General features: G+C 44.4%; 1 protein-coding gene across 6 annotated transcripts in view; it reads left to right on the plus strand.

The window, feature by feature from the left end:
• Positions 1 to 17,801, plus strand: part of elmo1 (engulfment and cell motility 1 (ced-12 homolog, C. elegans)) — a 321,507-nt gene that overhangs the window by 141,785 nt on the left and 161,921 nt on the right. For all 6 annotated transcript variants that reach the window (XM_068056594.1, XM_068056610.1, XM_068056619.1 and 3 more), the window contains one exon: positions 7,008 to 7,086. In XM_068056594.1, the coding sequence (XP_067912695.1) occupies positions 7,008 to 7,086 (79 nt within the window). The remainder of the gene's footprint in view (positions 1 to 7,007; positions 7,087 to 17,801) is intronic.

Here is a 17,801-nt window from a genome sequence, read left to right on the forward strand (position 1 = left end):
CTGGACCAGCCACATAAATACCATGGCTACAAGAGCAGGTCAGAGGCTGAGAATTCTGCGGCGAGTAACTCAACCCCTGTCTCCCTAATGCCTGTCCACCATCTATAGGGCACAAGTCAGGAGTGTGATGGAATACTCTCCACTTGCCTGGATGGGTGCAGTTCCAACAACACTTGAGAAGTTCAACACCATCCAGGACAATGCAGCCTGCTTGATCGGCACCCCATTCACCACCTTCAACATTCACTCCCTCCACCACCGACACACTGTTGCAGCAGTGTGTACCATCTACAAGATGCACTGCAGCAACTCACTAAGGCTCCTTTGACAGCACCTTCCAAACCCACAACCTCTACCACCTCGACGGACAAGGGCAGCAAATGCATGGGAATACCACCGCCTGCAAGTACCCCTCCAAGCCACACACCATCCTAACTTGGAACTATATCTGGTTCACTATCACTGGTTCAAAATCCTGGAACACCCTTCCTAACAGCACTGCAGGTGTACCTACACCCCAAGGACTGCAGCGGTTCAAGAAGGCAGCTCACCACCACCTTCTCGAGGGCAATTAGGGATGGGCAATAAATGCTGGCCTAGCCAACAATGCCCACATCCTGTGTACGAATAAAAAAAAGATTGTCACTAATAAATCCAATAAGAATCTTCTTTACCTAGAGAGTGGTTTGAATGTGGAACTCTCCACCACAGTGAGTAGTTGAGGCGAGTCGCATAGATGCATTTAAGGGTAGGCTAGATAAGTACGTGAGGGAGAAGGGAATTGAAGGAAATGCTGACAGTGTGAGATGAAGTAAGATGGGAGGAGGCTCATATGGAACACAAACACTGGCATGGTTCAGTGAGGCTGAATGGCCTGTTTCTGTGCTGTAAATTCTGTGTAAAGGAGGTGATTCTGAATTTGTACCTGTTTTTGGTGACATGACTCCGAGAATACTATGTTTAGTTTTGGTCTCTGTATTTCATGACAATTAGTATCCAAAATCCTTGAGCAGACTTTTTTTTCCTAGCTTCTCCAGACTGATTGGTTGAACATGTTCCTCATGTTAAAACTGAGCAGTTTTAAATTAATGAATGAGTTAGAACAGAGAAGATTAAAGGGAGGTTTAATAGTGGTGTTCAAAATTTTGAGGACTTTTGATAGACTAGATAGAGATAAGGGCTTTTTCAAGTGAATTTAGAAACTTATGTAACAGCTGTGGATAAGAAATTCTGTTAGTGTTGATGCGCGGGTGGCCCTTCTGCTTGGAGTGATGTAGTTTCTTTGGTTTGAGTCTAACTTTGCTGCACACCAGGGAGTGGTTGGTGTCGGAGTCATTGAACTTGAAAAAGCCCTTCAAAACAATCCTACAGAGGATGCAGAGACCAAGTGGGCCCACATCAGAGACGCCATCTATGACTCAGCAATGACCACCTATGGCAAAAGTGAGAAGCGGAATGCAGACTGGTTTCAATCTCACTTTGAAGAGCTGGAACCTGTCATAGCTGCTAAGCGCATTGCACTGTTGAACTACAAGAAAGCCCCCAGCGACTTAACATCCGTAGCACTTAAAGTAGCCAGAAGTGCTGCACAAAGAACAGCCAGGCGCTGTACAAATGACTACTGGCAACACCTATGCAGTCATAATCAGCTCGCCTCCGACACTGGAAACATCAAACAAATGTATGATGGCATTAAGAGAGCTTTTGGGCCAACCATCAAGAAGATCGCCACCCTCAAGTCTAAATCAGGGGACACGATCACTGACCAACGCAAGCAAATGGACCTCTGGGTGGAGCACTACCTAGAACTGTACTCCAGGGAAAATGTTGTCACTGAGACAGCCCTCAGTGCAGCCCAGTCTCTGCCAGTCATGGATGAGCTGGACGAACAGCCAACAAAATCGGAACTCAGTGATGCCATTGATTCTCTAGCTGGTGGAAAAGCCCTTGGAAAGGATGGCATTACCCCTGAAATAAGAGTGCCAAGCCTGCTATACTCTCAGCACTGCATGAACTGCTTTGCCTGTGCTGGGATGAGGGAGCAGTACCACAGGACATGTGCGAGGCAAATATCATCACCCTCTATAAGAACAAGGGTGACCGCGGTGACTGCAACAACTACCGTGGAATCTCCCTGCTCAGCATAGTGGGGAAAGTCTTTGCTCGAGTCGTTTTAAACAGAATCCTGAAGCTGGCTGAGTGCGTCTACTCTGAGGCACAGTGCAGCTTTCGAGCAGAGAGATCCACCATTGACGTGCTGTCCTCCCTTCGCCAGCTACAGGAGAAATGCCACAAACAACAGATGCCCCTCTACGTTGCTTTCATAGATCTCACCAAAGCCTTTGACCTCATCAGCAGACGTGGTCTCTTCAGACTACTAACAAAGATCGGATGTCCACCAAAGCTACTAAGTATCATCACCTCATTCCATGATAATATGAAAGGCACAATTCAGCATAGCGATACCTCATCAGACCCTTTTCCTATCCTGAGTGGCGTGAAAGAGGGCTGTGTTCTCGCACCTATATTGTTTGGGATCTTCTTCTTCCTGCTGCTCTAACATGCGTTCAAGTCTTCAGAAGAAGGAATTTTCCTCCACACAAGATCAGATGGCAGGTTGTTCAACCTTGCCCGTCTTAAAGCGAAGACCAAAGTACGGAAAGTCCTCATCAGGGAACTCCTCTTTGCTGACAATGCTGCATTAACATCCCACACAGAAGAGTGTCTGCAGAGACTCATTGGCAGGTTTGCGGCTGCCTGCAACAAATTTGGCCTAACCATCAGCCTCAAGAAAACGAACATCATGGAACAGGACGTCAGAAATGCTCCATCCATCAATATCGGCGACCACACTCTGGAAGTGGTTCAGGAGTTCACTTACCTAGGCCCAACTATCACCAGTAACCTGTCTCTCGATGCAGAAATTAACAAGCGCATGGGAAAGGCATCTGCTGCTATGTCCAGACTGGCCAAGAGGATGTGGGAAAATGGCACACTGACACGGAACACAAAAGTCCGAGCGTATCAAACCTGTGTCCTCAGTACCTTGCTCTATGGCAGCGAGGCCTGGACAATGTATGTCAGCCAAGAGTGACGTCTCAATTCATTCCATCTTCGCTGCCTCCAGAGAATCCTTGGCATCAGGTGGCAGGACTGTATCTCCAACGCAGAAGTCATCGAGGCGGCCAACATCCTCATCATATACACGCTACTGAACCAGTGGCGCTTGAGGTGGCTTGGCCATGTGAGCCACATGGAAGCTGGCAGGATCGCCAAGGACGCATTGTACAGCGAGCTCATCACTGTTATCAGACCCACCGGCTGTCCATGTCTCCGCTTTAAAGACATCTGCAAACGCAAGATGAAATCCTGTGACATTGACCACAAGTCGTGGGAGTCAGTTGCCAGTGATCGCCAGAGCTGGCAGACAGCCATAAAGGCGGGGCTAAAGTGTGGAGAGTCGAAGAGACTTAGCAGTTGGCAGGAAAAAAGACAGAAGCGTTAAGAGAGAGCCAACTGTGTAACAGCCCTGACAACCAATTTTATCTGCAGCGCCTGTGGAAGAGCCTGTCACTCTAGAATTGGCCTTTATAGCCACTCCAGGTACTGCTTCACAAACCACTGACCACCTTGAGGTGCTTACCCATTGTCTGTCGAGACAAGGAGGCCAAAGAAGAAGAAGATAGAGAGAAATTGTTTCCACTGGTAGAAGGGTTGATAACCTGAGGACACAGATTTAAGATAATTGGCAGAAAAGCCAACAGAGAAACGAGAATGTTGTTGTGATCTAGAATGACCTACCTAAAAGGTTGGCGAAAGCAGATTCAAGAATAACTTTCAATAGAAAATTGGATGTATACTTGAAAAGGAGAAATGTGCAGGGTTATGTGGAAAGAGCGGAGGAGTAGGACAAATTAGTTAGTTCTTTCTAAGAGCCGGCGCAGGCATGTTGAGCCAAATGGCCTCCTGTGTTTTAAGATTCATGCACAAGTTGTGATTGAGTGGGTGAATGATCAACCTGCTCCCAGACCCTATGTCAGTGCAACCAACATGTAGCTTCCAGAAAGTACATATATGACTTTTCCAATTAATCATTTGTTCTCCATGGAAAGGCTGCTGGCTTCTTCACAACTTGTCTCCTCAGTGATGTGCTTTGGCTGTGTCAGAGCATGTTAGAATATAAAATAGAAAAATGCCTTCAAATGACCAAGAAGTAGAAATTGATAGAAACATGGGATTGCAAGGCATTCCAAATACAGGGGTTTACAGAACACTTCGAAGTCCTGGTCTTTCAGTGGTTGAAGGACTGGGCTTTTCTGCTGGTTTTCCCTTCCTTAGAAAATGGGATGAGTGAGATTGGAAACATGTGGGGAATCATGGGCAGAAGTCTACTTCTCAGTATTTTTGAACTTTTGAAATTAATATTCCTCATTAGTATTCAGGGCAAAAGAGTATGGTAATTTGTAATATTTACATTTGAGCCATTCACTAAAAGTCCAACAGCTGATGCTAGATGAAAAGCTTCATGTTTGAATGTTGAGACACAAAATAGCCCAAAAATATTTAAAAATTAAGAAGTCGCCCGGTCTGGATGGGGTGGATGAATCTGAGGTTGCTGAGGGAAGTAAGTGTGAAAATAGCAGAAACACTGCCTGCAATCTCTCAGTCCTCCTTGGATATGGGAGGCCTGTCAGCCTAAGGTTAGTGGTGAGGAAACATTTTTAGAGACAATAATCTGGTACAAAATTAATTGGCACTTGGAAAAATATGGATTAATAAATGAAAGCCAGCATGAATTTGTGAAAGACAAATTGTGTTCGACTAACTTGAGTATTTTGATGAAGTAATGGAGATGGTTAATAAGGGTAATGTGGTTGATGTTGTGTTTATAGGCTTTTAAAGGGCATTTGATAAAGGACCGCAATAGACTTGCTAGCAAAATTGAACCTCATGAAATTAAAGGGACAGTGGCTGTGTGGAAACAAAATTAGCTAAGAGACAGAAAGCAGAATGTAATGGTGAATGTTTTTTTTTTCAGAGAATGGTCTTCCTCAGAGCTGAATCTTGGGACCATTGTGCTTTTTCATGGCTATTAATGACTTGGATTTGGGTATACAAGGCAGAATTCAAAGTCTGAGATACAAAATTTGGAATTGTAGTAAACATGAGCAGGATAGCAACAAGCTTCAAGAGGACATAGGTGAAATGGGCAGATACATGGCAGATGAAATTTAATGCAGAGATGTGTGAACTGACATATTTTGGAGGGAAGAATGAGGAGAAGTGCAATATAAACTACACTATCTTAAAAGGGTTACCTGAGGGTGTACATGCTCAAATTTTTGAAAGCGAGAAGACTATTTTAAAACAAAAAGCATATGAGATCAGAAAGTGCTGGAAATACTCAGCCAGTCTGGCAGCATTTGTGTAGAGAGAAAGAGAGTTGACATTTCAAGTCTGTGACCTTTCATCAGAGCTGGCAAAGGTTAGAGGTGTAACAGTCTTTGAGCAAGTGAAAGGGGGAGGGGGGAAGAAGAACAAGAGGCAAGATCTGTGATAGGACGGAGGGGGGAGAGATTAAATGACACAGATGCCACGGAACGGAATGCAAATGGAGTGCTAAATAGTTGTAGTAAAAGACAAAGCATGAGTCCAGGGAGAGTGCTAAACATTATTCTGCCGTTAGCCCCACTCCCCCCCGACCCTCGGGAGACCACAAGCAACCTGCAAGGGTTTGCATGTTGCGCTCACCACATGGTGACAGGCCAGCCAGCTGCTGAGTTACTACCAGAGGTGGTGGGAAGATACCCTTAATTGGGCACTAATTGCCCCTCAATGGGCGATGGGGCGGGAAGGCTGTCCACCAATTAAATGCCCCCCCCACCTCAAATTTGCCACAGGGGCGAGTGTAAAATACCGCCCATTATATCATGACTGATGAGACAGTTTTGTGAGTAAGAAGCAGACCTGGGGCTGAATTTTATGTCGGACAGACGGGAGCTGGCCACCGACGTAAAAGTCGGTGGCGAACCCGCTTCCGCCCGACCCGGGGATCCGACCTGTATTTTACAGGTCCCCGGGCTTTAATTGTTCCGAGGCGGGACTTACACCCACTTGAGGGAGGAAGTCCTGCCTCATTGAGCACCGGCCAATCATCGGGCTGGCAGCTTTTAGTCCCCGCAGCGCCACCGGCAGCGGTGGCCACTGCTGGGACTGCAGCCCAGCTGACGACATGGAGCAGGACTACAGGTAAGTTTGGTTTGCCTTGCCAGTATGATTGGTTGCATCCCGGCGAGACAAGGGTGATCGTGTGGGGGGAAGGGGGGCCGTCTCGGGTCCTGGGGGTGGTTGGTGAAGCTGGGGCGGCCCTTGATTGGGCACCCTATACCCATTTGTCTGGTCCCTCCACCCCCCCCACCCCGTGAGCTGAGAGGCCGCCAGGTTTCACTGGGTTGCCTTTCACGACTCACAGATGCCCGCTTGCCACGGTTAAAATCCCCGTGGAGGTGGCGAAGGCCCTTAAGTGGTCGTTAAGCCAGCTCCCGTCTGTCCGACGTAAAATTCAGCCCCAGGTTTGCTTCTTACACACAAAACTGTCTCATCAGTCATGACATAATGGGCAGTATTTTACGCACGCCCCTGTGGCAAATTTGGAGGTGGGGAGGGCATTTAAACGGCCCGTTTGTCGTGCCCCACCACCCCGTCCCATGTGGGGTGGAGGCGGGAGTGGGTCGGGAAAGCCTCCCAGAGCCTCCCGCTCAATTTTATGCCCCTCCCCTGCACCACCATCCGGCTCGCTGGTGTGGCGTAAAATTCCGACCCTGGTGTCTCATTACAACTGGCTCATAGCCAAGAATTTGTTTTTTATCAAGAGTTCATGTATGTAAATCTGATCACAGTGGTTTAATTTTGTTGGTCGAATTGATGGCATAGGTCTTGTATAAAATGTACAAAAGAAACAGTGTGTTGCAACATTAATATGTTTTTGGTTATTTTGGTCACAAAAGGGCGGATCCTGACATTCAGACTTACACGATTGCTGTGATAAATGCACTCTTCCTTAAAGCCCCTGACGACAGGAGACAGGTATTTATACAGATGTCCTTCGATCGGATATCCACCAATTCATCAGTTGTCAAAATCAGTACAGTTGTAACGCGTGTCAGATACAGATGGGTTTGTGTGTGCTCAAACTGCTCAATGTCTTTTCTCATTATCAGGTGTTCATTCTGCTTAAAAGATATGCTTTGCACTGCTTTAATTGTCTGCTTTATGTTTTCAAAGTAAGGTCACAATATATACATCTTGCTGAAATTTACTGGAGGATTACTGGTAATTCTGGTTGTTTGACATCCCTCACACCTTCTCCTCATTCTTTTTTGCAACTGCTAAAATTGTTGTAAAATCTTGTGTGGCCATTTTACTTTGATTCCTGCATTTGATTTGTGATAAATGTTGGGAAATGGCATTGGTAGATTATTGTCAGACAAGGGTAAGGATTATGGCAGGTAGATGGACTTAAGATGCAGATCAGCCAAAAAGGTCCTCGTATTCCACTTGATCTTAGCAGATGTTCGATGACCTACATACTATTGATGCCACCTGGTTCAGTTTCACAGTGTCTGTCCCACTGAAACAGGAGGTTATGAAGCAATGCTTGCGACTTCCTAATGCTGCTTCTAGAACATCTCATTTAGAGCTCGGCATTCCCCTGATTTTGATGCTCTACAAAAAATAGACAAGCGTGAATCAAGACAGGAGAATGCAGCAATGGATCAGTCGTCCAGGTCTTGACTATTTCTGCCCTTGTATTAGGTAATGATACTGGATTACTAATCCACAGGCCTGGACTAATAATCCGGAGAACGTGAGTTCACATTCTTCCAGGGCAGTTTCAGAATCTGAATTCAGTTTTAAAACCTGGAAATTAAAAACTGGATATCAGTAAAAGTGATGGTAAAGCTGTCGGATTGTCATTTTATTTTTAAAGAGATCAACTGGTTCACTACTGTCCTTTAGGGAAGGAAACTTGCTATCATTACCTGATCTGGCCTATATGTGACTCCAGACTCTTAACTGCCGTCTGAGGTGGCCTAACAAGCCACTCAGTTGCATCAAACCACTCCTAGTGGTTCAAGAGTAAGACCCACCACCATCAGGGTAACTGGAAATGGGCAAGAAATGCTGGTCTTCCAGTGATGCCCACAGCCCAAGAATGAATTAAAACAAAATCAAGGGTCTGTGGCTGCCAAGCAAATATGCTTCTGTCCATCCATAAATATTTTCATCAGTACTTTGTTATGGACATGTGGTAAGGGGTATAGGTGGTTCCCACTATTCACATCCCAACTGACAGAAATTGTGTTTTGTTTAATGATGAGGAGTTCGCCCTTGAGTGCTTTACTTGCCAAATAAACAGACAGTAACAGGTTTTCTTGTTGGTTTAAAAGAGATTTATTGAACAATAGTCATTCCCTGAAATGTTAACAATACCACTCAAGAGATGATAGATAGAAGGTAAAGGGTAAGAGTTCAAGGTGTGGTAGGTGTTCGTGGTTTACAGTAATCCTGTTAAATCTTCTAAATAGAACAGTTTTGTTGAAAGGTGCAGGCGTGGGTTGTTTGTAGTCTTGACTTGTTGAGGTATTGTAGATTTCTGCTGGTTAAGATTTCACATTGGAGGTGGTGGTCACTTTCAGTCCTCTGATGCACCAGGTTGAAGTGTAGAATCAGCAACAGGGTTTCTTGTTTAGGCTGGGTCTTTCCAGAGCCTTTGGCTAGACGCTTTCTGTGAGGTTGTTGTGATCTCTCTCTCTCTCCAGAGGGTTGCCTTTTAAGGTCAAAATCCATGAAATTAGAGTCTTTGTTAGTTGACACGTGGCCCTCTCCCCTGGTGTGGAATCCATAGCCACCCGTTAATGTCTGGATGAGTATAATCCTGTTAGGATGTGGCTACTTCACACCTTCTTTGTTTCAGAAAAACCCATTCAATTCAGGAACGTCTCTTGATGGTTTCAGGATGGGTGTTATTGAGACTTCTTAATCTGGAATGTATCCTTTTGTCCTTTCGAGACAGTGAGACAGTTTGAATATATAGGCCAAGTCAGCTGAACTTTGGTGGCCATCTTATAGCACATTGGCCACTTTTTAAAGGCAAAATCAATTTCAAAGATTCCACATTTAATAAAGTTTGTATATTAAAAGAAGGAATATGGTATGTCTTTACTGGGCATGACAACTTGCGGAACCTCCTCAGTGAAGCTGGCTTTGAGCTGCTGCTGCTGAGCTATTTTTCACTTAGGTTACACTGCACAGATGGATTCATTGGCCTTTTCTAAGCTGCTTCGAAAGCATGGCGCATTGTAATTGACTTACTTTTTCATCGCTGTCCACAAATTTGTGTTTCTTCCAGTCACTTTTTGAGAATATTTTGTTAGTTGATCTGTTTCAAGTTTTGAAAAACAAGCTTTGCTTTGCTTTGCATGAACTGAGGAATGCAGAGATTAGTGAGAATTTTCAAACTCTAATAACCGAAATAGCAGCCTCTGAAATAAGAAGCACACCATTGACACTTTTACTGTGCTGCTGCCCTCTGGGCCACTGGCAAATGGGATGAGTTGCCTCCATCTCGGTTTAATGCTTAAAAATGCATCAGAATTGACCATATCAGTCATCCTGCTTTTAATCAGGAGCTTGACTTTTTAAGCTGTTTTTTAATGATCAAAATCTCCTTATTGAAAAGTTGCCCCTAGCTCAGTCATGGGAGTAAGAAGAAAGAAAGGGGTTAAAAGTTTCTAAAAAGGTAGAGAAAAGGTAGATCAGGCAGAAAAAAAGATAAGACTTAAACTAGGACAGAAGGAAACTGGGCAACATGAGAGAATAGTTGAAGAGAGGGACAAAATGGCCAGCAAAATTGAGGTGAAATAGGGAGAAACTGTTTCCACTGGCAGGAGGACACAGATTTAAGGTAATTGGCAAAATAACCAGAGGCGAGATGAGGAGAATTTTCTTTTACTTAGCGAGTTATGAGCACTGCCTGAAAGGGTGGTGGAAGGAGATTCAGTGGTAACATTCGAAGGGGAATTGTGTAAATACTTGAAGGGGGAAAATTTGTAGGGCTATGGGGAAAGAATGGGGGCATGGGACGAATTGGATAGCAGTTTCAAAGAGCTGTCACAGGCACGATAGGCCAAATGAACTCCTTTGCTGTATGATTCTACGAATTAAAACATTTAGATGTTCTTAATTCAGCTTTTAAGAGCCTCTTGTGGTACTTTAAGCCTAATAAGTTAGGGCAAAACAGGATACTTCTGTTATTTTATTGCTATAATAGTGTTTGTTACACCATTGAATTGCAGGAGCTGAAAGCTTACAAAACTAGTTGACCTGAGAGAGACGAGCATTTTCCTGGTCCTTTGCTGGCAGCTTCAAGGATCATGAATCAGTTTTGCCTAACCTTTAGAGGACTGAATGTTTGGGTGTAAATGTCAGCTTAGGTTAATAGGGATAGTGAGAAGATTGATTTTTTTATTCCAATTTTTGCACAGTATTTTGAATTTGTTAATTAAAATCTAATCAGGGGTAAACAATGTAGCTGTCTAGTCCTGTCTTTGTGATGTTTGTTCCATAAAACATATTGGAATGAACAGAATTGGGTGAGAATGACTAAAGACAGTTTCAGTGGGGGTTTTAAAGGTAACATTTTGCTGCTGCTCAGATCAATCTGATGTGATTGAAGTCAATTCACATTATAATGAGCAAATAGAATTGATCTTTCTGCTGAGTCTAGATGAGATGCCATGATACAGGGTTAAATGAACTTGATTGTACAGCTGGCTGCTGATGTTCTCTTTATCCAGACTTGAGTTCATGAGCTGCACAATTGACATGTCAAATATGATCCAAGTGAGTTTTCTTTTTAGTTTGAGGAGTTGCTCAGCTTAATATTAGCCTGCTAATGTGCAGCTTGCTGCATAGTCTATCTATAGACTGGGACCATGTTGTGCAAAATTCATATAACACCAATTGGACCCTTTCACCGTTTTCTGCTTTGGTAACCAGATTTATGAGCCTTCATTGTACTTAAAAGCCTTCCATATGGAACTTTACAATGGGCCTTTTGGAAATCTAATGCGCTGTATAATGTTTATCAACTATACTGATTGATACTTTCAAAAATTCCAGTAGTGATGACCTAATTTACGTGTGACTACTGTCTAATGTGACACCATACTTGATGATTGATAATTTTGTATCAAATGCCTCAGTGGCGCAGTGGCACGCACCGCAGCCTCACAGCTCCAGGGACCTGGGTACTGCCTGTGCGGAGTTTGCAAGTTCTCCCTGTGTCTGCGTGGGTTTTCGCCGGGTGCTCCGGTTTCCTCCCACATCCAAAAGACTTGCAGGTGATAGGTAAATTGGCCATTGTAAATTGCCCCTAGTGTAAGGAGGTGATAGGGAATATGGGATTACTGTAGGGTTAGTATAAATGGGTGGTTGTTGGTCGGCACAGACTCGGTGGGCCAAAGGGCCTGTTTCAGTGCTGTATCTCTAAATAAATAAAAAAAATAAAATAACCTTTTCCCACCCATTTTTCTTTTAATTTCTGTTTCTTTCCCCATTTGAGATCTGTCCTTGAATATTGCCCAGGGTCATGAGATAACATGGTCCTTGCTGGCTCTGAAAGTCCAATACAAAATAAGTTAGAGCAACCTGAATCCAGTTCAAAATGTCACGCACTTAAAAGTGCAAAATTCAGCATGACTGCTGTTAATTTGGTAGTCATTCTTGGTTCATAAAGACAGATTAGTGGAATGGCCAGATTGTTGGCATGCTGTACTTTTCTTGGACAAAGAGCAGTGATAAACAGACAATTTTTGCACCACTGTAAGATACATACCAGTGTAGACACTATTATTAGTTTAGTTTAGTTTAGAGATACAGCACTGAAACAGGCCCTTCGGCCCACCAAGTCTGTGCCGACCATCAACCACCCATTTATACTAATCCTACACTAATTCCATATTCCTACCACATCCCCACCTGTCCCCATATTTCCCTACCACCTACCTATACTAGGGGCAATTGCTAATTGAACTTTGCTTACAGCAGGCCAATGTGGCGGGCCATTTTAGGCTGTTGGCTGCAGCTACATGGATGATCTTTCTACCTGATTGCTAGTGTGAGTTAACATAGATGGTATAGGACATATTCTTTGGGAAGAGGTGCAAGTGTTGGTCGTGGGGGATCTTTCACTCATTCCTATTTGGAGACATATGAGACCATTGTGGGCATGATTATGAACATTTAAAAAAAAACTTCAATCTGAAACTTCAGTTCAATTTTTTTTTTAGAGTGAATAAGCTTTCATGTGTAACCCCACTAGCAGAGGCCTATAATGTGAAGCAGGGAATATCAACACCGGCGATTGATCGGGTTTGTTTTACGGAACGTTTGTGAGTGCAGGTCTTTACGGCCGCGCTTAATGGTGCATGGCTAAAAGCAACAATACTCTGCTCAGTGAGGCATCTTACACACAGCGACGCTTTAATGAATTAAACATAGCTGAACAATTCTATCCCATTCCATGTTGAATATGCTTTCTCAGTCTGATATTTAATAATGCAAAATACATGCACCTTCTTTACCATAAAATTCCAATCTAATTTGTAAAAGAAAATGTGCTTAGGGTGTGGGTGATCTTGGCAGGGCCATCATTCATTACCCATCTCTAATCAGCCAGGTAGTGTAACATTGGAGTCATATGGAGGCCAGACCAGGAAGAGGAGTAGTTTCCCTTTTCTTGAAGGATATTCCTGAACAAGTTGGTTGTGAAAACAATCAGAGCAGTATTTATGGTAGTTTTTTTTTGTTTCTGATGTCAGCCCACAAATTACCAGATTTTATTGGCTTCTATTTCACAACTTACCGTGCAAGACTTTAAATTTACTGGATTGCTAGTCCCACCAGGGGTTGTCTTCAGACATTTTGGGCTGAGTAATGCAACTTCTCCCCCCTCCCCCCACCCCCCAAAGCCAGCTGAAGGCCAATTCAGTCATATTTGACCCCATTTTGGGGGTGTTTGCAGGACAGTGTTATTTTGAACTGTCAAACTATCAAGAAAAGCCTGATTTTGATGTGTTTTGGCCGCACCTTATTTTTGGAACTCTACTGATGTCACAGCCAAATTTTCAAGAGTAGATATTCTGGTTAAAACAGTCAGTATCTTAAAATCCTGCTGGTTTAAAATAATAAAAGTAATGGCCAGCTAGGTATGGAAATAAAGATACCAAATGTATTTGTGGGGTTAAAAAAAACTGTTGGGAAATTAAACAAATACATTGGTCATCTGCAGTACTGTTCATCTCAAAGTCAGGAAGAGGATCATTCCTTTGGTTTTCCAGTCGATAATTTTTAAGCATCTCATCAAATTGTTGCTCATTTATAAACACAACAAGTTGCCATTATATAGCTTCTTCAACATAGTGAAACTAGCCAGATTGCTTTACAGGAATGTTATCAAACATAATTCGACACCTAACTGAAGAAGGAGACTTTAGGATAGGCGGCTCAAAGTTTGGTCAAAGATGTAGGCTCTAAAGAGCGTCTTAAAGGAGGACAGATAAGTGGCAAGGTTTAGGGAGAGAATTCCAGAGCTTGGGGCCAAGACAGCTGAAGGCACAGTCACCAATAGTGGGATGAAGAAAATTGTGAATGTGCAAGAGACCAGAATTGGAGGAGTGCAGATACCTGTGAGGGTTGTTAGGCTGGACAGTGTTAGAGATAAGGAGGGGTGAGGCAATGGAGAGATTTGAAAACCAGGATTAGAATTTTCAAGCTGAGATGCAACCAGACCAGTAGTCAGTGTTGGTCGATGAGCATCGGGGGTGATGGATGAATGGAATTTACCATTATTTGTATTTGTAAATGCACACAGGAGACTGATTAAGTTTTACGCACTGATGCTCCATCGCACCCCACCTACCCACCTTGGTCATGAATGACATGAGCTCATTTCCTTAACGCTTCCCATTTAGCTATGAAATAACTTCCAGCTGACTTTTACACCTCAAGTGAAAGATGTCCAGCTTGTCGTTCTTCAGAGCTGCAACCAGTCTTGCATCACTTACAGAATCATGGAATCTTACAGCACAGAAGGTGCTATTCAGCCCATCATGCCTGGGCCGGCTGCTTGAAAGAGCTATCCAATTACACCGCCTCCCCTGCTCTTTCCCCAAAGTCCTGTAAATGTTTTCTTTTACAAGACTATATCCAATTCCCTTTTGAAAGTTACAATTGAACCTGCTTCCACCAGCCTTACAAGTAGTGCATTTCAGATCACAACAACTTGTTGCATAAAAGAAAATTCTCCTCAACTGACTTCTGGTTCTTTTGCCAATTATCTTAAATCTGTGTCCTCTGGTTACATACCTTCCTGTCAGTGCAAACAGTTTTCTCCTATCTACTCCATCAAAACGCCTCATCATTTTGAATTTCTTGTGGTTCTTGTGCCACATACCAAAGGATAGGTTTTTACTTTGTTTTGTCCAATGGCTCAGTTTGTGAATAAAATGTCTGGTATGAGTGCGAACCAAACAGACTCAGGACCATCTTGGACCCACCATCCTTTCTGTGCACATCTTGGTAACAATGCTTCTAGGTGAATGGGGTTTGGAGCTAACCAGATGGCTGATGCCCCTGGAACTGTAGTCCAACATAGAAAGAAAGACTTGCATTTGTACAGCACTTTTCGTGACGTCAGGACATCCTAAAGCGCTTTACAGCCAACTAAGTACTTTGGAAATATCATCACTGTTGTAATTTAGGAAACATGGCAACCAATTTGTGCATAGCAAACTCCCACAAACAGCAATGTGATAATGACTAGATAATTTGTTTTCGTTGTGTTGGTTGGTTCCCCTCGCCTGCTGCTCTTCAAAATAGTCTTCTTCTTCTTTGGCCTCCTTGTCACGAGAGACAATGGGTAAGCGCCTAGAGGTGGTCAGCGGTTTGTGGAGCAGCGCCTGGAGTGGCTATAAAGGCCAATTCTAGAGTGACAGACTCTTCTCCAGGCACTGCAGATAAAATTGGTTGTTGGGGCTGTTACACAGTTGGCTCTCTCTTTGCACTTCCTGTCTTTTTTCCTACCAACTGCGAAGTCTCTTCGACTTGCCATTCTTTAACTCCACCTTTATGGCTGTCTGCCAGCTCTGGCGATCACTGACAACTGACTCCCACGACTTGTGGTCAATGTCACAAGACTTCATGTCGAGTTTGCAGATGTCTTTAAAGCGGAGACATGGACGGCCAGTGGGTCTGATACCAGTGACGAGCTTGCTGTACAATGCGTCCTCGGGGATCTTGCCATCTTCCATGAGGCTCACATGGCCAAGCCACCTCAAGCGCCACTGGCTCAGTAGGGTGTATATGCTGGGGATGTTGGCCGCCTCGAGGACTTCTGCGTTGGAGATACATTCCTGCCACCTGATGCCAAGGATTCTGCGGAGGCAGCGAAGATGGAATGAGTTGAAATATCGCTCTTGGCTGACATACGTTGTCCAGGTCTTGCTGCTGTAGAGCAAGGTACTGAGGACACAGGCTTGGAACACTAGGACTTTTGTGTTCCGTGTCAGTGCGCCATTTTCCCACACTCTCTTGGCCAGTCTGGACATAGCAGCGGATGCCTTTCCCATACGCTTGTTGATTTTTGCATCGAGAGACAGGTTACTGGTAATAGTTGGGCCTAGGTAGGTGAACTCTTGAACCACTTCCAGAGCGTGGTTGCCAATATTGATGGATGGAGCATTTCTGACTTCCTGTCCCATGATGTTCGTTTTCTTGAGGCTGATAGTTAGGCCAAATTCATTGCAGGCAGCCGCAATCCTGTTGATCAGTGTGCAGACACTCTTCTGTGTGGGATGTTAATGCAGCATCGTCAGCAAAGAAGAGTTCCCTGATGAGGACTTTCTGTACTTTGGTCTTCGCTCTAAGACGGGCAAGGTTGAACAACCTGCCATCTGATCTTGTATGGAGGAAAATTCCTTCTTCTGAAGACTTGAACGCATGTTAGAGCAGCAGTGAGAAGAAGATCCCAAACAGTGTAGGTGCAAGAACACAGCACTGTTTCATGCCACTCAGGATAGGAAAAGGGTCTATGCTGAATTGTGCCTTTCATATTGTCATGGAATGAGGTGATGGTACTTAGTAGCTTTGGTGGACACCCGATCTTTGCTAGTAGTCTGAAGACACCATGTCTGCTGACGAGGTCAAAGGCTTTGGTGAGATCTATGAAAGCAATGTAGAGGGGCATCTGTTGTTCGCGGCATTTCTCCTGTAGCTGGCGAAGGGAGAACAGCATTTCAATGGTGGATCTCTCTGCTCGAAAGCTGCACTGTGCCTCAGGGTAGACACGCTCAGCCAGCTTCTGGAGTCTGTTTAAAACGACTCGAGCGAAGACTATGCTGAGCAGGGAGATTCCATGGTAGTTGTTGCAGTCACCGCGGTCACCCAAGTTCTTATAGAGGGTGATGATATTGGCATTGTGCATGTCCTGTGGTACTGCTCCCTCATCCCAGCACAGGCAAAGCAGTTCATGGACTGCTGAGACTATAACAGGCTTGGCACTCTTGATTATTTCAGGGGTAATGCCATCCTTTCCAGGGGCTTTTCCACTGGCTAGAGAATCAATGGCATCACTGAGTTCCGATTTTGTTGGCTGTACGTCCAGCTCATCCATGACTGGCAGAGACTGGGCTGCATTGAGGGCGGTATCAGTGACAACGTTTTCCCTGGAGTACAGTTATAGGTAGTGCTCCACCCAGCGGTCCATTTGCTTGCGTTGGTCAGTGATCGTTTCCCCTGATTTAGACTTGAGTGGGGGTGGGGGGGTGGGGGGCGATCTTCTTGATAGTTGGCCCAAAAGCTCTCTTAATGTCATCATACATTCCTCTGATGTTTCTAGTCTCGGAGGCCAGCTCAATACAACTGCATAGGTGCTGCCAGTAGTCATTTGCACAGCACCTGGCTGTTCTTTGTGCAGTGCTTCTGGCTACTTTAAGTGCTACGGATGTTAACTCGCTGGGGGCTTTCTTGTAGTTCGACAGTGCAATGCACTTAGCGGCTATGACAGATTCCAGCTCTTCAAAATGAAATTGAAACCAGTCTGCATTTTGCTTCTCACGTTTGCCATAGGTGGTCATTGCTGCGTCATAGATGGCATCTCTGATGTGGGCCGACTTCGTCTCTGCATCCCCTGCAGGAATGTTTTAAAGGGCTTTTTCAAGTGAATTTAGAAACTTATGTAACAAAAATAGTGCCATGGGATATTTAACATCCACCTGAGAGAGCAGATGGGTCTTTGGTTTAACTTCTCATCTGAAAGATGGAACCTCTGACAGTGCAGGGCTCCATCAGTACTGTACAGGGAGTTTTGGTCCAGATTTTGTGCTCGATTCTCTGAAGTGGGACTCGAACCCGCAAACTTCTGACTCCCAAGGCAAGTACCACCATTGAGCCATGGTTAACATTACTATAAAGTGCAGTGGCACTCTGCATGTCGCATTGCTTTTCGTGGCCAGAAGCTGCTGGTTGTTATTTCTGACACCAACACCATTATTTAGTTGGACTGAAGACAGAAACAGAAGTCATCAAAGTGGTTAATGGGCCTTATTGTTTAATCACCCCATCTAATCAAAGAGCTGCTCAAAATATCGTTCAGACTGGTGGTGAGGGCTTGGATGGGGCTTAGGTGATGGTGGAGGAAGTCACAGGATAATAAGGGAGATTTTCCTGGGTCTGTTTGC

Source organism: Heterodontus francisci, chromosome 2 (genome assembly GCF_036365525.1).
Source record: "Heterodontus francisci isolate sHetFra1 chromosome 2, sHetFra1.hap1, whole genome shotgun sequence".
In the NCBI taxonomy this organism is placed as follows: Eukaryota; Metazoa; Chordata; class Chondrichthyes; order Heterodontiformes; family Heterodontidae; genus Heterodontus; species Heterodontus francisci.